Source organism: Gallus gallus, chromosome 9, assembly GCF_016699485.2.
Source record: "Gallus gallus isolate bGalGal1 chromosome 9, bGalGal1.mat.broiler.GRCg7b, whole genome shotgun sequence".
Taxonomy (NCBI): Eukaryota; Metazoa; Chordata; class Aves; order Galliformes; family Phasianidae; genus Gallus; species Gallus gallus.
The window spans coordinates 205,076-226,868 of NC_052540.1; the positions used below are offsets into that span (position 1 = coordinate 205,076).

Below are 21,793 nucleotides of genomic sequence, written 5' to 3' on the forward strand. Positions count from 1 at the left end.
TGAACTGCGGGTGTTGAGTAAAAATGCTCTGAAGTTTCCACAGCAGCAGGATCACAAAGAGAGGGCAGCCACACTACTACGTACAGGGTGAGCAGTGGTGAGTTAATGCTCAGTTTCTTACTGTAATATTCCATCCTTCAAGACTTCAAAAGCTGTGTGACTGAAGTGCAGCTCTCCTCCACCACATGATTAACATGTTGGGTTACAGGTCAGGCTCTACGGTCATCAGCTCTGTGCTTCAGTGTGCTCTGTGTGCCCCTCATTTCTGTGCCTGGCCCTCTGCTCCTCAGTGACCATATGAACACACCTCCTGTGCTGGTGACGGGAACAGGCTGTGAGGAGAGCGCAAAGAAATAGACTGAGCTCTGTGGTAGCTGGGTTTGAGGTAAAGAATCATAGAATCATTCAGGTTGAAGAAGACCCTAAGATCCCCAAGTCCAACCTCAGCCCACCCCACCATGCCCACTTCCCATGTCCCTCAGCGCCACATCTCCACAGCTCTGAACTCCTCCAGGAACGGTGACTGCCCCACCTCCCTGTGCAGCTGTGCGGTGCCTCACTGCTCTTTCTGAAAATATTTTTTTCCTAATACCCATCCTGATGTGTCTTTTCAGCTGTTTCCTGCCTGCACTGATAGCAGAGTGTTTAGTTCTTTTTTTCCTGATCAGGCAGCAGCAATGTAGAGCCACAGATGTACAGCTCTTCCCTGCTGAGAGATGAGGAAGGACGACGAGGGGCTGAGGGGACACAGGGCTGCACCCCTCACGTCTGAGAACACTGAGGGGGAACTCCTGGAGAACTCCCTGTCAAGACCTCCATAGCACTTCCAAAGATACTAAAACACATTTAGAAAGCACTGAAGTGAAGAGAACATCAAAGGGAGCATCTGTCACTGACTTCTGGGGAGGGATGGTGTGGCTGAAGGAGGTACAGGGAGAAGTGGTGGGAAGGTGTGTGAAGCAGCCAAAAGCATTCCACTGAGAGGTGCCTGGGAGCCGCAAAGCAGCAGGGTGGGTACGTGTGTGGGACAAGGATGGGACTGCTGCAACACACCTACAGCTCAGAGCTCATCCGAGGGAAAAAAAATAATGAGATCACCTAAACGCCTCCAAGCTCCTCCGCAGGGCTGTTGCAATGACTTCGGTCACCTCCTGCCCCAGCGCTGTCTGGTACGGCCGCGCTTTTGCTCTCCTCCCTCTTCACTTGTGCCTTCACCCATCGCGCCGTTTTGTGCGAGGGCACCGACGGCCTCGAGCCACAGCAGACCGAAACCGACTCCCGGAGCAACCACCCAGAGCAGCCGAGGGAACAACAGCCGACGGTGGGGGCTCGGCGTGCGTGAGAGGCGCGGGGCAGAGCGCTGAGGCGCAACTGAGGAGGGGCGGAGGGCGGGAAGCGAGGGGGCGGTGTGTGCACGCGCGGAGTGTGTGTGTGGGGGGGCGTTCTCCTCTCCCTTCAGCGCGGGCAGCGCCATTCCGCCGCCTCCTGTTCCTTACCGCCCGGCCTCGACCTGCGGGGCCGCCGCGCCTCCGGGGTGGGGCCCCCCGCTGCGCGGAAGGGGCCGGCCGGGCCGGGCAGGGCAGGGCAGCAGTGCGCGCCCGGCGGCGGGAACGGCGGTGCCGGCATGGGACGGGGCGCTGTTCCGGCGGGTAGGTGCGGGGGGAGAGGAGCGGGGCCGGCCCGGGCCTCCCGCTCTCAGCCAGTCGCTCCTCTCGGGGCCCGGCAGCGGGGGCAGGTGCCGGGCGGGCCGCGGGGCGCGATGTCTGTGGGGAAGCGATCCGCCGCCGGGCGGGGTGTCCCGGAGCTGACGGGGCCGTGCGGGGGTGGCCGGGCCGGGCCGGGCCGGGAGGAGCGGGGCTCGACGGAGTTCGCAGGTAGCGCGTCCTGAGCGAGGCGGGGGAGGAAACGCTTCTCACCTCGCGCGGGTTTAAGTTGTGAAAAGCATTGTACGTCGGCTCGGGGGAGCTGGGACGGAGCCTTGCGCTTCGGCCCTTACGAAAAGAGGAGTTTTTCTATTTTTTTTTTCTTGAGTGTTTTCTATGAAATCAGAGAAAGTCATTTCTGCGGAAGAAGGGGAGCGGCTTTGGCTGCAAGACTCGCTGGTTCCCTGGCAGACAAACCCGAGATTAAGCTGGGCATAAGCTTGTAAAGTTGTGATTGAATAATGGAATAATTTACTGAAGGACGTGTTCCTACCAGAGCAAGTCTCTGAAGGTCATCACACACTGTGCTGGTCCCACGTTATGTAAATATTGTGAAGTCCAGGGCTGATTTTATTACCTCTGTTCTTCACACTAAAGAAGGAAGCATGGGGGGATGTGCTGTCTGTGCCCGCTCTCCCTGTAAAGGCAGCCGGTTCTAAGGGGAGATCATGGCAGAGCAGCCGGGGGTCTCCATGCTGTTTGTCATGCAGTGCTGCCTGCAAGTCCGGGGGTTTTATTGGTGATGTTCTCATGGCTTTGCTGTGTATAAGCAAACTGATGTCTGCTTCAAGAAATAAACTTTACAGACATCTACTTAAAATAGCCTTCTCCTCGTGATTATTTTTTGTGAATCTTTTGAGTCTGGTAGGTCTGCTGTCACCAGTTAGAGTAGAGGGAGGTTATTCTCATGAAAACTGGGAGGAGATTGACAGTGCTGTTAGGATATTCTTGGTTTTGTAGAATAATTTATTTAATGCCTGTTGGATTCTAAGAAGTTGAAGCAACAATTGACTGTGTACAAGATAACAGAGAAGAGTTGAAGTTCCCTGGTGGCATGTGGCCAATTTCCATTACCTACACCTTTACAACTACTGTCACATGTCATCTTGCTCTCACACTTTGGACAGAGGTATAGCGTTAAAGGTAGTGGTTGGAGTGCCTCAAGTTAGAGTCAACAGACATGTGAGTACTGAGAGCTGCCCTGGCAACACATGTTCCATCCTCTTTGTCTGCAGCCTGCAGTGCAGGTGGTGAGCACGGTGGAGTAGACGATTCACATTGCTGTAGCAGGGCCCTGTGGTCTTAACGTTCACTATCAGTAGCCACAGAGGTGTAGATATGATGCTGCATGGTGCAGGTTGTTTTTTCCATGTTTTTCCTCTAAGGACCTTTTTCTGTCCTTCCTGCAAACCTCCTCACCCACTCCCTTGGATTACACAGATGTGACTTCAGTCATTCTGAACTTGGAATATCTTGGTAAAGTTACAGAGATTCCCTACAGCTGTAATTCACTGCCTTTGTATAAGTGCTTTCCAATACCATCCTAAATGACTGCATGCTATTTTTTCCCTATATAACTGGGTTTTCAGCTGTTAGACAGAACTGCACCTTTTTGAAGACTAAATTAGAGGTTGGAACTTGCTTTCCAATTCTGGCAGAAACTGGACAGAGAAGTAAAACTGTGGTATGAAGGAGACTTTCTTATTCATAATTAAGGCACTTAAGTGCTGTCCTGCAGAACTGGATTCATATGTATTACAGGACAAGCTTCTTCTACCAAGTACACTACTGTATTCTTCCTTGTGCTTAGGTCTGTGTGTGATTTGTGGCTACAACAGTGTGGGCAGGTGCAACGGAGCAGTTTGTTGTGTTTTGGTGGATGAAATGTTCTTTAGCATCCTGTGCCTTGAAAAATCAGTCCTTTGGCATCCCTAGCTAGGCACTACAAACTAGTGCACTCTCTTTTTTGCCACAATTCTTGCTGAGTAAAATGAAGAGAATAGTCATGAATTCATGAGAAGTTGGGGAAATAAGTTAATGTTTAAGAAGTATAAATACTTTAGGATTTATAAATTCTATATTAATGGAGAAATTAATCATCCTGATTGTAGAACGCTGTATGAATAGGAGATACTGAGCAATATATGAGGTCACAGACGTAAGAAAGCTTATTAAAAATGATTGTTCGTTTTAATAGATATTCATATTCATGAATGTGAGCACTGATTGCTATTCACTGAAGTTAGAATGAGGTTCTTTACACTTCTTAGTGTTTACCTTTCTTCTGTGTATCATTTTAATCAGCTCCTTTTTAAATACACAGAGATAAATGGGTAGAACTTGTTTCTTTTGTAAAGTGCCCTGGGTTAGTAAAGGTACAAGGGAAATGACTGCCTCTGTCCTGCAGGGATGTCAGGCTACAACACTCCTTGTTTTCCTTGGTGGAGGAGAAGGGATAGAAAAGTTAAGCTTCCTTCATTTTCTTCTTGCTTTGATCATGCTGATCTGTGCCTCTGGTGTGGCTTATCCGAGTCATAAGCAGTAAAAGCTGTAGCAGTGCCAGACTTCTTGAATGCTGGGACATGCTGTACCTTTTGGCCTGATTTGTTACATTTCAACAGCTGCTGTCTTGGGAGCATGAGTGGAGGCTGGCAGGAATGGGCTTGTGGAAGGTATGACTGGTGGAAATGGCTGCTTGCTCTCTGCTCCTGTGATTATGCCTCAGAGGAGAGGATGGGCACGCAGCACAGACTGGGAGCGTTGCTCCCAGCTTGGCGTTTTCACTCTTCTCACTGCTGACCTATTGAAGGTGTGCAGTGCTGCAGGTGGTGCTAGGTTGGGGTCTGGGATTACCCTGGAGAAATGGATTCTCATCATGGGCAAAGAACTTTACCAAAACTCTTGAACACCTGAGGAAATAAGTGAGTAGTGTGGCGTGGTGCAGATGAGACGTGAAGTCAGGGAAGGCAGCAGTGAGAAGTATATAAGCCCTGAATAGATGGGTAACGAAGGAAAATATTGTTAAGTTACTGAATTAAAAATCTGTTTTAGCTGGCAGGTAATAAGTGGCAGGTGGCTTGTCTGCTATGGGAGAAACTTGTCAGTTTCCAAGATGGTTTTGTGAAACCTGTAAATGCTGACCTTGTGAGCAGGGACTGAGGGAATGCCATCTTGGATACTACTCTTCCTTTGTTTTCTTAACACTTCAATAAAATCACTTTAATTTGTGACAATTCATTGGATATTGTTGATACTAAATTAACTGTTTCCAGGGAAAATAAATACTTCCTGCTAATACAAAGTTATTTTTTCCTTATAAGGATTTAAACAGCCAACAGGCATATTACTTAATCAAGCTAGCTTTCTGACCTCTGCCCTGAGCCTTGCTAATTATGTGCTTTTGAATCTTTTCCACTTTCAGTGTCTTCTGGTTGGTCACCTTATTTTCTGTCAGCATAACAAAGCTAAGTGGGGCTTAGTCTTCCTACAGGTTTTTTTTTTTTTACCTGTGGCTTGCTAAGTTCTGTCATGTCTTTTAATATATTGGGGCATGCTAAATAACCTAAGATTAACTAATAGCTCTAAACAGACAGAGAAATGATAATTAGTTAGCAAATTATTTAAATTTATTGGGTTGTTATGCAAAAAAAAAAAAAAAAAAAAAAAAATTGCCTGAGCTTTTAGCCTCCTACTGTCTCATCTGTATAACTGGAAACCAGTCTTGTGGGACACATTCCTGTCTGGTCAGTTTTGGTTCCAAATCTCTGCAAAAGGAAAGTTGTAGAAAGGTATTTCTGAAAAACTGAGAAGGGCGAAACTTTTCTTGATAATTGTAGCTGTCCCACCCTACCAGTAACTAAAAAGCTCATCAAGGCCCCTACATTGGTTCTTATCAATCTTTTTGACACAGCTGTGTTCAGAGACCCTACATGCTGATGTTTCTGAAGAGTATAGCAGCTCTAGAGTGTTAGATAACACTGTGACTTAACCTGAAGGGATCGCACTGAGTAACACTGTGCTCACTAACTGCAAATCGCTATCTCAGAACAATAGTTTAGGGAGTAGTGCCAAGCTTGTTTTAAAAGAGCAGTGTAGGCTGTTGTTATTGATACCAGCCCCAATCTTTTTGAGTGTTGAGTTTGTTTTATGCTGCTGTAAACAGGGGCATGTTGTATTTCACTAAGCGTTTGGTGTTTTTTAAGCATAAAGCTATTGAAGTAGATTGTGAAAATTGACTTCTTCAAATTCTACTGACTGTAAAGCAGTATTTATCATCCTGTCACAGATGATGATCCTCAATGTCGTGTCTGCTTGGAGGTATGCCTCAATTAGTCCTTCCATTGCTGGGACCTTTGTGGTTCATGGCAAGAATGCAGAAGTCTCACTTCAGATGGAGTTAGGGGTTAGAAGCTATTCAGCAAAAAAGCATGAAAGACAAAGAAGCAAGTATTCTGCTGTTTCTGAGTTATTGGAGAGTCTCACGAAGTTTTTATTAACTCTTCTTGAAGGAAATACGCTGCCATGCAGGAGGGTAAGTTTTTCGTTAACCAATACCTGGTTATAGTGTAGGAAGAAATGTCGGATTTTCTAGAGAAGAGTAATCACAGGCACAAGCCCGCTGAGATCTGTTCTCAGGCTTGTGTTGCTCAACAGTTGCAAATGATCTGGAACAGAGGCTGAATAATGAAGTGGCAATATATGCTAAGAATTGCAAAATGAGAGTGGTAGAAACAAAATATGATGAGTTACAGAAGGTTCTTGTGCTATTTGGTGGTATTAAAGGAAATATTATAACAGAACCCCTGGATTGCCCAGAACCTTTCTGTGTCTGTGATGTACTTTGATGGGAGCTTTGCAGGTTTGCTGTGCACGTGTGCTTGTTTTTAGTCTGGTTCCTGAAGTACCTCTCAATCACATCTAGTTCTTGTACTGAGCAGTCAAGACCCTATTCATCCTTTTTGTGCCATTCATGATTTTCTAGACTATCATATTCTTCCCAAGTCTTTTCTTTCAGTCTGAAATGCTTTATCATGCCTGGTCGCTCATCGCTTAAAAGCTTTTCAAACCCTTTGGATTACTCTTGTTGCCCATCTGCTGCTCTTTCTCCTGAGGCAATGTGAATATCTCCGTCTTGTTTAGAACTTTCCATGAGTAGGTCCCAATAAACGACAATAGTGTTGTTTCCTTTTGAAAGAGGAAGGAGAAGATATGAATTAACTCAGGTGCTTGAGAGAGCTGACATTTGAGAATGAAAAATGAGAGCTGAAAAATACTCTGAGTTTTGGAAGGTGAAAGCACTGCGTAGTGACGGTGTTTTTGAAAGGCAGTTTAGAAATTCATTTCTGGACATATTTTTCATCTATCCTGGATCTTGTGTGCAGTTTGACTTCCTACATCATAAAAATACACTTTACTTTGAGGTAGCTGACTTGAATAAGTTGAATCCCATGTCTTCTTCATTTTCTTTGTGAGAATGCTGACGAAGTTCAGGAAGGGGCTGCAGCGTTGACTTGGAAGACATCTGTGTTCCAAACTGTCTGTAAATCCTGGCGAAAGCTAAGAGGTGGTTTGATCATAACATGCCTGTATTTGCAGGTGAGAAAATCCCTCTCCCTGAAAGATATTCCTAGATTATCTTAAGAAAACCTGACACCTCTTTGCTGGAACCTGGTGTTAAACATACTCAAACCGGAAATTATGACCTTTATAGTGAATGTTACTAAGTATTGAAGAACTCAGAATGAACGTAATAAGGAATATGCTGTGGTTCAAAGAGAGGTTTGTTTGGCTGCAGCAGATCCCCTGACAGGGGTTACGAGGCAGGTCTTGTAGCCGTTGCAGTCTGCTGCAGTTTCTCAAACCTTGCCAGTTTAAGTGGTGTGTGCACCTCTGATCCTATAATTTCACAGGTAAATTTTTTACTGTAGTTGAAATGTTTTCACATGTGTCAGATTCCTGTGGGTGATGAGGACTGCAGAGTTAGCACAGTCTAGGGCAGTCTAGGTCCTATGAACATAAAAAAGTCCTCTTGGATTAATTAGATGTGCTGCCTTTAAGGACATCAAAGTATTATAAGCTGTAAAAAATAGGAAATAAAGAACAAAGGAGCCAATGAATTGATTTTTTTTTTTTCTCCCCCTAGGCTTTTTCAGTATGAGAAGAAAAGGTAAATTATCTTAGTTTTGTGTGCAGCTTGCTTTGGAAGTTAGATTGTGATAGCCATTTGTAAATTGGGTCCTTTGTGGTTGGGGTCAAAATAACATGCAGATGGTTCATTGTAGCATTTCTGCTCAATTCAGCAGATGAGCAGTTCTATCGAAGGTGGAACATCCAATTTTTAATACCAGATTTTTCTAAGACTTTTCCAGTGGCTGTAGAATGCTTTATAAAATCACCAGTTGCCATCCAAGCCATGCTGACTGGCAGCGCTGGATGGGGCCATTGGAGCTTCGGCTGCTGTGTGATCTGCAGTTCTTTGGCTTTTGTGGAGCGTGGCTCTGTATCAGCTCCTGATGCTGCACAACAACTCTTAAACAACTGAGTCACCCCTTGTGTTCTGATCTCCATCCTCTGGGTCTGCATTTGCACGTGTGCTTTGTAATCTCTGTTGGCAATATTACAATTTAAGCCAGATAGGAAGAAGCATAATGATAATTCCTAAAGTCCAGTACCATTCTGTAATGGCTTTTGGAATTGTAGAACTTACATGAGTAAGTGAATACTTTTTCCTGTTATTTACTGAAGTACCAAAGGCTGCCTGAAATTTGTGCTTGCAAGAAAACATTGCTTTATTTGCCAGCTGTTGTTTTCAATAATCAATATAATATGCTGCCCAATCAGTTCTGTTCAGTAAAATGTGAACAAAATTCAAGCATTTCTAAATGAGAAGATGTAGTTAAGCTGCTTTTTTTGGCACAACCAGCTCCTCTAAGAGGTAGGACTTGGCACCTGATCGCATAGGTGGGATGGTGCTTCTGAAACCATGTTGATGGCTTGTCAAAAGGCAAAGCTATTATTTATTTCTTTTTATTTTTTTTTCCTCTGTTATTTTTATAGAAGTAGCCAAGCTGGAGAACTTATCCTGCCATCTCTTCTGCTTGAAGCAAGCACGCTTATCTAGTGATACCTTTGCTGTGCGCGGATGCAGAAAGGGCTGGTTTCCTCTTAGGGTTACTGCTAATGTTGTTGTTGTTAGTCCTGAAATAAAGGAAAAGCTTTGCTTACTGTGAGGCTTTCAGAAGCAGCAGAGGCCTGTTACTAGCTTGCTAGACTCCATTTGCACGTAAGCCAAGTTACTGGCTGACGGACCCTAGTTTACAGATTGTTGTTGTTCAGTTACTTAACTTGAGCATAATCTTTACATGAATAGAATTTCTTGTGTGTTGTAGAGTAACCTTTTATATTATTAGTATCTGCAATAATTTTTTCCTTTGGAAAGTGATTCATTTCTTCTTGCAGATAGGAAAGACATGAAGCATTATTCTGCAGTCACACAAGAAGCCCTATTCATTCATAGTTTATATTGTGAAACCAACCCTGTATCCTTAGGGTTGGGGTTGGTTTTGTGGCAGCGGTCCTAATTACTGAATCTATCTCCAGCATATCTGAACTGGGGGCTGTTTAGAGGCACAACTGGAATGAAATGGGAGGCCAAGAAGTTGGAAATATGAATGTTTCTTAATGCACTCAGTCTTTCCATTGTTGCTGTTCATAAATAGTAGATTTGAGTCACCAGCCTAAAGTCTCAACAAAAGCCCATTCAAGCTCAATTTGAGACCAGATTCCCAGATCTGGTAACAGGAAGACACTTCCTTAGATTTTTGTCTTAACTGGGCTTACGTGCTGGATCATGTTTGGTGGTTCATTTTAAAATAAAGCTGTGAGCTGAGCGCACGCTAATCCTGGTCAAGTAAAGCCAGTGGAGGAGTGAGAAATGTCATTTGTACCCTGTATGCATTTGTGCTGCCTAGGCAGCTACTGGTCTTGGTTGTGGGTAGCTGGAGGCAAGTGCTCCAGTGCCTTGAGATACCTTAGCACGTTTCTGCAGACAGTGAAAATAAAGCAAGTGATAATCACTGAGAAGATACTAAGCTGGTTGAAGAGGGGCTATTAGTTTTTTAATATTCATTCTTTGTTTACATCTTTCCCTGACACAACAGTATAAGGGCTGAAGACATCTGAGCATGAAGGAGGAGGTCATCTTGTGACAGCCATGACATGTCTGTGTCTTGATTGCGTTGACTCCTGGTTGTGATAGTACCAGAGAAATACAGCCTGATTGAGAAGTGGTTAGAGAATGCAGCGAGCATGGCTGGATGGCATCCTTCTTCTAAAGGGCTGACTGCTTGCAGCATGGCTGAGCAGCAGCTTAGGGCTTAAGCACTTAAAATTATTTGGAAAGTGGACATGGTAGGAAGAGCTGTTGCAGATGTTGTTGCACATATCTGGAAAAACGAAGTTGAACTGAAGAAGCGCCAGTTTAGGCTGAGAATCTGTGAGACAAACTCCTTGTGGAGTCTTAATGACTTGAAAAGCTTCATTGTTTGAAGATAGCTTAAAGGATGGGAGAAGCTTAATCCCAGTGGAAGGTGTACATATATAAGGGGGAAACAACCCCTTGGAGTGATAGTAGAGTCAGTGAGATTTAACATGTTATTTCTCTAATTAGGGAGTAACTTCTTCAAGATGTAATTGTTTCCCAAATTATGTATAACTCAGACAATCTTCTTTGGTGGTAAAGATTGTTCATTAGAAAAGTAGTAGGGAAGAGAGGACTGGAGCAATTGTGAAGAGCAGTCTCCTTGCTGTGCCTCACAGAGGAGGGAGGAAAGAGCAATTCTTGTGCTTTTTTTTTTGGAAACAATATTAACTTTTCTAATCTCCTCTTCTGATGGCCTCTATTTTCTCTAAACATCTGTAACTTATCTTTCAGGAGATGCTGGGAAGTTTGTTGGTAGAGACTCAACAAAGAACAAGCAGCAAATAGACTTTCTGCCTCTAAAGGTGTTAGAAGGCTCTTGGAGTCTAGAGATCATTAGACTTCTTGGAGTCATGGAAGCATGGGTTTTCCTGTCTGAACAAAGCCTGCTAAGTCTTATAAGATGAGCGCATTGGGTGAGCCAGTAGTACTTTTTTAAACTGTGGCTCTGATTCAGCAAAGCATTAAGTGCACCTGATTGTGGAGCATGAGAGTCAGTGACTGGAGGGTGTGGAGTCTTATTACCTAGGCTTCTGCTTGATGGTATAAGGACCCCAGGGTTTAAAAACGGTTGTGTTTACGCCCTTTATCCCCTGACTCACTGCTGTGGCTGGGGCACACCCCATACCTCTGATCATCCCTTTGGAAGGCTCTCCTGTGCCTGTGGGGCTTTGGGGCAATGCCAGTGGGTGTAGAGAGCAGTACAGGGCAGGCACAGAAGCATGATGTGAAGCTGGCCCTGGTACAACAGGCAGATTGGCCTGCGGTGCTTGATAGGCAGGTGGCAGCCTGTTACAGACACCAGCGTGGTAGTTGGAGCAGTTGCTACTTCATCTTGCATGCAATCATTGCAATGTTTTATATAATCCATGGAACAAATCAGAAAGGTTTCTGTGTGCAATTCTACTTAATTGTAATGAGCAGATTTGATGTGTTTACGAATCCCATCGAATAATCTTAGCATCAGTTTTTTTCAACTTCACATGAAGGATTTATAATATACAGAATGTCAATGTTCAGCAGGTGTTGGGTTTTTTTTTTTTTGGTACAATTTTAACCATTATGATAGGAAATGCAACCAGAAATGCTTCCTCTGGGTGTAAAATTATCAATTCTGATTTTCATAGACTTAACTTCTGTACAAATGTTATTTTCTGCTTTTGGTGTCTACACCAGCAGACTTATTAAAAAGTCTGTTATGCTATTTATGGGTTATAGGAGAATAAAAAAAAAAAAACAATTCTTCTGCCTTAAAACATTTGCCATAGTCCCAGAGACCATGGTGAAAGGCTAATGGAAGTAGCCTTTATGAAAGGCCACGCATTTTTAGAAGCATTCGTCTGCTTTGCTCCAGGCTGTTTGCAGTGCTTTATAATCCAGAGAGTTTGGAAATCCTGAAAGTGCTTTTCTCAGCTGCTCTTTTCCTTGTGTTAGAGGGTCTTGGAAAATGAAAGCCAGAAATTTGCAACATGATCAAAATGTTGTGTACCATTAGAATTAAAGGTAATGTTTTACTCAAAATAAGAAGGGGGGGGGGGGGGGGGGAGAGGGGGAAGCAAGTCTGGAAAAAAGAAATCAATGAGTGGTTAAAATAGAGCTGTTAAAATGGCAACACACAGACAGCCCGTGTATAAATATAGGCTATCTCCTTAGCAGTGTTCTTATATGGTAGATCTGAGTGAAGGAAAAATATCAGCCTGCTCTCACCCTGTACGAGCCTGATGCTGGTAAGGTCTGATGCCATTTGTTTGATGTCAGACAAGTCTGCGTATTACACATCAGTTGTAATGACTCTTGTTTCTCTTTCTCTTGCAGGGACCTTCCTTAACAATGTGAGAAGTGGATCACACAAGCATACTGTGGATTTCCTATCTGTACATACCACTTGATTATAGTCTGTCTTCTACTGATCAACGCAAAAAGAGAGAAAGATCAACCAAAAAATTGTTGGCTTGTCAGCTCTGTCCTAGAGCCACCTGAATTTTATGACTCTTTTTGGAAAAACTACCTGGACTATTAGAAATGAAGCAGCTCAGGCTGCATCTCTGATCAACAGAGCTCTCTGTGTGGAGTACAGAAATTGAGTTGTCTTAAGTCAAACCATATGCAAGTTGCACTAATTGTTGTAACTCTACTGCTGATGCCACTCCAGACTTCGCTAGGACTTTCCAAGACAGTAGTTTCTCATGTAGCTTGAATATTTTCAACTGATGTTTGAATATTTCTATTCAATCTGGTGTAGCTGTGCGAAGTCAAAGGGGTTTACTTTTTCCTGCTAAATTAATGGTGAATTTTGAAGCCTCACTTCCAAGTGGGATCCGTGCTATGGCAGCAACCTACAGGCTTATGGTCACAACTGTGAACTGCTACAGCAGCGTGGTGATAGAACAGCACTTTCAGCACACAGTGCATTACTGCACAGGGACTTGCCAGGTGTTTAAGCAAGGAGTTGCATGTATAGTGGCCCACCACAGTGTGTGTGCAGAACTCAGTGTCCAAGATGCCAACCTAGACCACAAAATTCCAGTTTCTGAAAATGGGCTTGCCTTGCCTGGAAATGAGGACTATCAGCAAATGCTCCTAAATAATCCAAGAATCAAAAAGGGCTCTTTGGTGCAAGCTTCCAACAGCTTAAAAGACATTACTGGTGAGGCAATAAATCTCGCCAGTGGTAAAATAAAGGAATTCTCATTTGAGAAGCTCAAAAACTCTTCCAATCATGTGGCCTACAGAAAGGGGAGGAAAGTTCGATCAGAATCATTCAGCAGACGATCATTTGATTTTGACATGATTTATGGGCACTTCAGCAATGATGAGAACTCTCCTCCATGTGGCTTTTTGCAGAGTCCCTCACCTGTGGAGAAATGGCAGGAGAGCAGTGATGCTCCAGAAGTCAGTATGAATCCCATGGTTCCCTTCTCACCTCATTCCTTCTCTGAAGAAAACTTCATTACCCAAATTTTGGAGAAGCACAAGCTGGATGGTTCTTCTGGTGGAGATATTAAAGTGTGCTTAGACATCTTGCTCAAGTGCTCAGAGGATCTGAAAAAGTGCACTGACATAATAAAGCACTGCATCAAAAAGAAATCAGCAGACAGTGTTAGTGGAGGGAATAGCAGTGATCCTTTGGCTAGTTCAGAAATGATATACATGAATCTGATGAGAAGATTTTCTTCATACCTGAAAAAGCTACCCTTTGAGTTCAAGCCACCTGGGTACAAGGAAGCAAGTGATCTTGGAGAATTAGTGAACTGTTTTCATGGCTTGCAGCAAACTCTATTTTCCCCAGTATTTGGAGATGAGCAGCCACCTAGGTATGAAGATATTATTCAGCTTCCATCCTCAAATGCAGTTCCTGTCAGACTACCAGGTGATCAGTGTGAGGTGACAAGCACCTCTCCGTCCATCCAAACAAGCACTGTGAGCTTTACCTCAAAATCCCTTTGCAGCATCTCACAGGAGAACAGTGTGAGAGCTGTGAAAGATGCTTGTGTTCTACCTCAGTTACCAGCCACAAGCCCTTCTGACTGTACATCTTCTACTGAGGTTCTGTACATTGAGGAAGAGTCAGATGGGGAAAGAGTGTTAGAGAAAACAAAGAGGGCAAAGGAGAAAGGGGACTGGGAGAGTTTAAAGCATAGCTACCAGCTACCTGGTTCTTCAGATGTGATTGCTGATGTTAAAGCAGAACCTACCAGGGTAGGAAGTGAACTTTCCCACACTTCTGAGAAAAGTAATCTTTTAAAACCAGTTTCAAATTCTGTATTGTGTGGTTCTCAAGCTGGTGTCTCCAAAGGTGAACAGATGTGCAAGATAGACAAGGATGAAATAGATAAACTGCTGCTGGACTTGGAGCACTTCTCACAGAAAATGGAGAGTACTTTTAGGGAGTCTCCTCCAAAGGAGAGTGAACCTGCCTGTCTGCAGGTGTTTGGCTGGCAGGGTAGACCAGTGCTACCTGTGGCTCTTGAACCCAAAAGTAAACCCATTGACCCCACTTACCCTTTGTCAAAAATTGTGGAAACCAATGGTCATAAAATGGAAGAGGATGACAGAGCCCTTTTACTGCGTATCTTGGGAAGCATTGAGGACTTTGCCCAGGAACTAGTGGAATTCCAGAAAGGCAAGGGAAGCTTGTCCAAGGAGAAAGAAGTGATGCAAATTCTTCAGGAAACATTATCAACTCCTTCACAGTCCCTCCTCGCAGCACAAAAAAGCTATGCTGGGGCTGCCTCCAGAGACTCTGTTCCAGCTTTGATTCAGCAGGCACCAGAAGTAATTAAGGTAAGAGGATGAAGCCTTTGACTGGATAATAAAACAAATGTGGAAAAAATGTTACGAGTGCTAAGCAATTCTTTCGATGCTGCAATGTGAAATAATGTGCTCAGCCTGGCAGTAGTATTGATGCAAAAACAAAAAAGGAAACAAACTGAGCAAACGAAATAGGCCTTGACATGCAGTTTCACCTTTCACCTTGTCCTTTTCCTGCTGGTGCTCCTGTAGGCTGAGTTTTCTTGTACTTAAGTGGGTCCTATATAACAGAAGGGATGAGGCAGTGCTTCAGCTTATTGCTTTATTCCCAGGAGTACGCACTGGATTGGCTCTCACCAGTTCAGTGAGAACTGGGTGCTCCACCTTGCCCTTTCCCATCTCAGAGTAACAGCTTTCTTTGTACTGCTTATCAGTGGTTCCTAAAGAAAGATCCTCTGTGGTACAACAATGAAATCTAAGACGACTTATTTATTTACTTCCCTTCCTGTGTCCTCAGTGCACAGAGTTGTTATGGAACCCACAGTGCACATTTCTCAAACAAGAAGCAGTTTTTTTTTTCAGGAGGAGGGTCTGGTTGGAAGCCTGCTTTAGAGGGAAGCCAAAGCTGTCTGTCCAGCCCCTAGTACTTCCATTTGAAAACAAGTGCCAAACTTCCAAAGCAATGCAGTAACAAGGTCCCACATACACAGAAAAATATAGAGGGCTTCACTTCCCAAAATCTGCTTTCCATTTATGTACTTGAGAAGACATCCAGATTATCAGTGAACTCTCAGAGCTCTTTCCAGCTGGAGCATGATTTGCATGTCTTCAAAATGGTTTGATTTCCAGAAAACACAGGTATTTGATGCAGTTCTGAAAGGGGTGGGATGGAGAGAAGAATTTATCTCCCTACATGACATGATTGAGATTTTTTTTTCTTATTTTTAAGACTAGATGCTCTCCAAGTGTTTCTCATTTTTCTCTGTGCATCTTTGCTTATGGAAAATGGCAAACATGACCTTGTTGGATATCTCCAGCAAGCCGAAAGGGCTTCTTCCTCAAAGAGTTGAATTAAGCATTTTTAAAAGATCTAGAGTAATCTTTTAATAGCTATTCTTGCCTTATGTATTTACAAGATTATTTTTTTTAACTTCTGATGTTCAAACAAAAATTGATCAAGTGTGACACTGCATTTTGTGGCTGCTTTTCTACAGTACCTGAGAACTTGGATACTCTTAGGCTGTCAAACAGCTTTTATCAGTTGGTTCCCTACTGGTTTGTTTCCCTCATTATCCCCGTGGTTTGTGTGTTTGCTCCTAGCCTGCCTTCACAGACATACAACATGTACCAGTATTACAGGAGCTCCTCGTGCTTACTACAGCTCAGCTTTGTGCATGTACCTAGGACCAAAACTCACAGAAGAAAATAAGTGTCTTGGGAAAACGGGAGAACTGGAGGTCTTCCTTCAGAATGGGTTAGCCCTTAGTGGAGTGGACAGAAGTCACCAGAACTGCTGGTTGAGGCAGCCATGGCTTGCTCTGAGGCTTGGTGGTGTTTATGGAGAATGTTTTGTGCCCATCACCTCACCTGGAGGTGTAGCATCTAGGGTATATGTGAGTCTCCTTGGTTAACTCTGAATCTGTTTGGAGAATTTCTCTGAATTTCTCAAGTGTCTGTTGTATTTTCTTAGGGCTTGTAAATTATTATCAAATAATTGTACAGCATACATACAAAAGCGAACAAACGAAAAACCTACTGGATCTAACATTGATGAAAATGCAGTGCAATTTTCATTTCTGATGCTTGTGGCAGTTCTAGTATCCCTTGAGCAGTGTGGAAGGAAAGGTGAAGCCCCTTCAGACCAGGCCGTCTGCTGGCTCAGACTGGCCTATCTATGTTGAAATTGTGCTAACTTGCATCTGCAACAGATTTTTCCCTTTATCGTAAGAGCCAGTTATGATCATTCACACAGAACAATAGAATTGCTTGCCTCCTCAATTTCGAAACAAAAATATTTATAAATTAGGAAATGAATACTCAAGAAGTCCATCAATTTTTCAGAGCATGTAATGAACACATCGTCCTTCTTATAGGTAGTCCAGGAAGCTTTGCATGCTTCCAGGCTGTTTGATATTTCCCAATCTGAGATCCAGTTTTCCGCTGCTTATCTCTGGACTAACTATTTAGTTTAAAATTTCCTCTTCTATGTGTCTGCCGTAAGCTGATCTTTCTTATAAAATGTTTTTTGAAATACATGGTTCAGTGAAAATATTTCAGCTGTCTGACTAGCTAGCAAAAAAACCCCAAATGTTTATTGCTAGTCTTTCTCAGACTAGCAAACCAAATAGCTGTGTTTTTTGCCTGTAGGCAGGAGAGCAGTAAGGAGCAGAGCTTGGCTGGACTGACAGGTGTGAGGGAAAACTGGAAACAGGGAGTAAGGCAGAAGGAAGCGGGCTGTAGAAATTATCTCATCTACAGATTTTATGACTGATAGATTTTTTTTGGGGGGGGGGGGGGGGGGGGGAGAAGTAAAGGGTTCTGCCTTTTGTTTAAAATGTCTTCTGCAGAGTTCTTGGAAAAGTCAAGAATAGGTGTTTTTGACCTTAACCTCTCTGTGCCCTTGCCCTGCAACCTGTGCAGGATGGATGATTTGATGAAGCATTTAAATTTGGTTAATGAATGCTTGCAAAGTGCTTAGTACTCGAGTGAAAGTACCCAAGACAGTCTTTAAGAACCTTACATGTGCATTCTGCCTTCAGGATCAAGTTTGGAAGTGCAGGGCTCTGTTCCAAATCCTGCTTATGCATTCTGTATTAACAGCTGCTGGGTGAAGTTTGTGAATAGTCTTGAGAGCAGAAACCAGGACAGGAATTTGATGCCAGAAGAGGCTGCCTCTTTACATCCTGCCTCCACCAAGCACCTTGTATCAAAAGCCTACTTATGGTGCAGTGAGTTAGAGAGTGGTCCTGCCTCTTGTTTCTCTTCCTCATTCCTTCACTTCCACATTGCATGGCTTTGAACTTCCTTTTTACTTACCCTGATGCTTATATACAAACTTAATATTTTAGACTTGTTTTCTGCTAAATCAGGCATTAGAAGTTAGCTATGTGGAAGTCCAGTGGGTGGTACAGCTGTCTCTGGTCAGGGAGAAGTGTACCTTGAAGCAGAAAGCTTGCAGCTTACAGGGCTTTGACATTAAATAATCACATTTTCTCAAAATGCATTTGTGATATAATGGAAAAGTCTCTGGAATCAGATTTCCTGTGCATATGTTATGAATTGTTTGGATCAGATGTTGTGATATCGCTCAATTAAGTTATCTGCACTCTTTTCAAACATCAGTTATTCGTGCTTTCTAATCCCCAGTGGTAAGAAAGGACATTCTGATTGTTTGATAATAGTAATTGAAATAAAGGAAAATAGTAAATGATTCTTAAAGTATCTTGGAATCAAAAATGACAAGAAAATTAGATGAAATTAAAGAATTTAAAGAACCAATATTAAACACTTAAGGAGATGTTCCTGGCAAGCCCGCTAATTTTGTACTCATGGCAGATGCAGATTCTTCTTGCATTAAGTTGGTTTGTCTTGAAACAGACATCTGAAGGTAGTTGGTGCAAAGCCTGATTGAGACGCGTTGAATTTTTCAGCCTCGTTGACTCTGAAACCAGTAAGAAGTTACGCTACTGCTGGAGAAGTTTAGTCTGTTTTGAAGGCATTTGGAGCTGGTGCCCTTTTCAGCTATACAGGATGCACTGAGTTTTTGCAGCCAAACTTTGTGCTACAGCTAAATCCTGTGATGATTGAATCATCTGAATTTTTTAGAACCAAGCCTCCAGCTTTAGGCATAGGTGGGATTCTTTCCGTGTTCTGGTGGCTAATGAAGGCATGATACGACATCTCTCACCGTTGTGCTTTAAATTGGGTCACTTAAAGCAGAGGAATTTCCATATTTGCCTGCATTTTGTTCAGTTGATAGGTACCCTGTTGATACACTTCCCTACTGCAGACTGTGAAACTGTTGATACACGATCCTTTTGCTTCCAGTTTCTAAGAGTGCTGTATATTTCTGTCTTTATTCGTACCCTCCTTCTGTGCTTTGAGGATAAGAGGTACCGTACTAGGAACCTGCTATTTTGCAAAAATCTGGAATTCAGGTTCTTCAAGCTTCAGCTCCAGTTTGCTTTTCTTTTTCCACGCTATCAGGGTGGTGGTGTAACTCTTTGGAAGCTTGAACTGGTTGATTTGTGAATGGGAAATCTTTATTTCACGAAGTAGCGAGTGGTTGCTAGATTAGCATGTCTCTTCCCTGCATATGTCTTTAAAACACAGTGTAGCTGGTCTGGATGCAGCTGTAGAGATAAGAGGTTCCTTGGGGCTACATTTCCTCTGTGATGTGTGAACAGGGTGAGAGTTCAATGGAAGATGAAGCAAGTACACTTGCCACAGATGACTGGACATAAATCTTCTGACATGCTTCTATATGAGATGTGCAGGGCTCCAAGTACAGTGAAGCCTCTTGCGCTCTTTGGGCATTGCCTTAATGTTTAGAAAAAAATTGTTAGAGCAAGAAAATATTTGTTCCAATACTTCTGCATACATATGCGTGTACTTTTTACTTAACTGCAGTTCCATTTAAAACTTTCCTGTCTTCCGTTTTCTTTTTTAGGACTCTTCTCATTCCTTTCCTTGTCCTGCCCCTCTGTTAGGCTGCACTTTCATTTGCAAGGCACATGGCAAACTGAGCTGATGACACTGTGATAACCATGTAATTGCCTGGACCTGTGTCCATGAATATGCAGCTGCACTTTGGAGCTGAAGAGTGCTCCCACGTTGCACAACTTAGACATAGCTTCAATGACCTAATGGGACCTAAATGATGCTCCATATGCTCTATTCTTGTTCAAATATTCTTTCATAAGGGTCTGAATTCTGCAGCCTAGACTTTTACCTTGTCCTGTTGGATGAAGAACAACAGGAGAGAAAAACATCCTGGGATTTTTGCTACAGTTATGAAGACATTAAAAAAATGCCTTATTTGTGTGTCTGCTGAGGCTATTTCAGAGGAAAAAACAGGGTCTTTTCTTTATTAAATAGCCTAGCTGTGTAAGGACAAATCTATGATGATGAGAGCTTCCTTTTAGACAGGTTGTTTCTGTGTCAACCTGTAGACCAGCCACAGCCTTTTAAATGATGCTGTTTATGAATTAACCTTGAGCCTTCTGCAGGCGGTGCAGAACATCAGAGCCACGTGTGGTCCATTAAAAGCTTTCTGTTAGTGAGGCTCAGGGACACCTTTCCATTTCAGATATAGTGTTTTATTAAAAGCAGCCTGGTTGGGTAGAAATTAGATGATGATCTCCATTACTTTGCTCAGAAAGTAAAGTGGCAAGTAGCTAGAACTTTTCAAGTCAAACATGCAGTCCCATAACCTGCTGCTTGTTCATTGTGTGCAGGAAGAACTGGACATTTGTTCAGCGTTTGCTCAGTGCTGTTGTTGCGGTGGGAGAGGGAGAACACACTTTGAATGAGCTTGCTCAGAGTCCTGTAGAAAAAGAGTAGACCATCTACTGAGAATTGCTTTGCATCTGGCTTGGGGAGCAGCCTTTGCCTTGTGAGAGCTGTGGGAAAAGTGAATGAAAGGCATGGTACATTTTGCTGTCTTTATAGAACAATTTTCATAGAATTGTCTAGTATGTTGACTTGGAAAGGAACTATAAAGGTCATAGAGTCCAACTCCTGCCTCCACAATTTTATTCAAATGTCTGAGCTTATTATCCAAGATCATCCCTGTGCGCCTGTTTGGTGTTAAAGAAAGCAGATGATTCACTTTTTCCAAGCAAGAAGGAAAAACTGATGTTTCCTGAAAATTACAGCCTTTGATTTAGCATGGACCTAACGCTGGTGTCCTGCTTCATCACCTCAAACCACTAACACTATGTGTGCATGGGTCTTGGCTGAGAGCGCGTAGTTTAACTCTAGCTGAGTCTGTCTGATGTCAGTTTGCACCTCGGGTTTCAGCACTGAAGCACATAAAATAAGAACTATTGGGGAAGATGGTATATTTAGCCACCTCTGCAGCCTGTCTAATTTTAGCACTCTTGGTAGTGGTGGAGGGTGCTTCCTTTCCCATATTACCCCTGGCCTATTACAAGCCAAGGACAGATTGTCTGTCATGTAGCCAGCAGGGAAATAGATTCTGTTATAGATCATGTTTCTCAATTAAAGTATTACAAGGCAGAAGATCCTGGTGGTACTGAAAGATACTTTGTATATCAGTTAAAAAAGGAAGGCCTGGCTTCAGGAGTGAGACCCAATCTTTAGATGCTCTCCTGGTGAAGAGAGAGAAGACTTGGTATGCTTCTACATGAAGCCATTTGCCATTTTTTGCCTGTAAAAATCAAAGCCAAGAAAATAACCTACTGGTTTTGCCGTGGTCTCCTACCAAGTCCCCGTGCCTCTTCTGAAGAGTGCAACATCTGCTTAGAGCTGACCAGGATGATGATCAAGGAGAGTTCTCTGCGGAGGGACCCAGACCTGGGAGGGGAGCTGGCCTTGCTTGCCAAGGGCTGTGACTTTGTTCTCCCATCCCGGTTCAAGAAGAGGCTGAAGTCATTCCAGCAGGCCCAGGTTTGATTGCTTGGCGTTTCTTTCACTTTTTCTGTTGCTTTGTATTTTTTTTAATTGGATTAGAGAATCAAACTGTGTCCCCTCTAGACGTGTCTATTTGCAGAAAGGTATTTGCAGCTAGATACCAGCAGGTTTAAAAATAAACCTTCCAGGCTTACAGTGTGGAGTTAAAATCTCTTTGTAAACAAGGTGAAAAAATTAACAGCAAGGGCAGTGGTTTAATAGGGAGAAATAGTGGAAGTCTATTAAATCTTTTGTGCCTTTTTTTTTAAATTAAGAATAGCCCTATTTGTGTGGTTGCTCCTAATGTGTCTTGTTGCATGTGGACTGGCCACAGCTTTCTGCTGCATTGAGAGGGCTGCACTCTCTGCTACTCAGGTTTGTGTGCAGACCTGCCTGCTTCATTTTGGTGAAGATTTTACCATCCCAAAGTGCTTAATTGGGCTCTTTTGTAGTCTCTGTGGGCTGTGGCTGAAGGCGATATAGCCACAGAAATGAAAATTGCACTAAA

The 21,793-nt window shown here is 43.2% G+C and overlaps 1 protein-coding gene across 9 annotated transcripts in view; it reads left to right on the forward strand.

Annotated features, from left to right (window-relative positions):
- Positions 1–1,136: 1,136 nt before the first annotated feature.
- PPP2R3A (protein phosphatase 2 regulatory subunit B''alpha) overlaps positions 1,137–21,793 on the forward strand; it is a 54,858-nt gene continuing 34,201 nt past the window's right edge. For 7 of the 9 annotated variants that reach the window (XR_005862325.2, XR_210825.5, XR_005862327.2 and 4 more), the window contains exons 1-2: positions 1,578–1,649; positions 12,217–14,685. Coding sequence is in view for 6 of the 9 variants with exons in the window: in XM_004936921.5 (XP_004936978.1) it covers positions 12,685–14,685 (2,001 nt within the window). In the remaining 3 variants the exon portion in view is untranslated. Of the gene's footprint in view, positions 1,322–1,577; positions 1,650–12,216; positions 14,686–20,780; positions 21,283–21,793 lie in introns of those variants that run through there. The other 2 variants (XM_040706001.2, XM_004936923.5) reach the window with 2 other exon arrangements.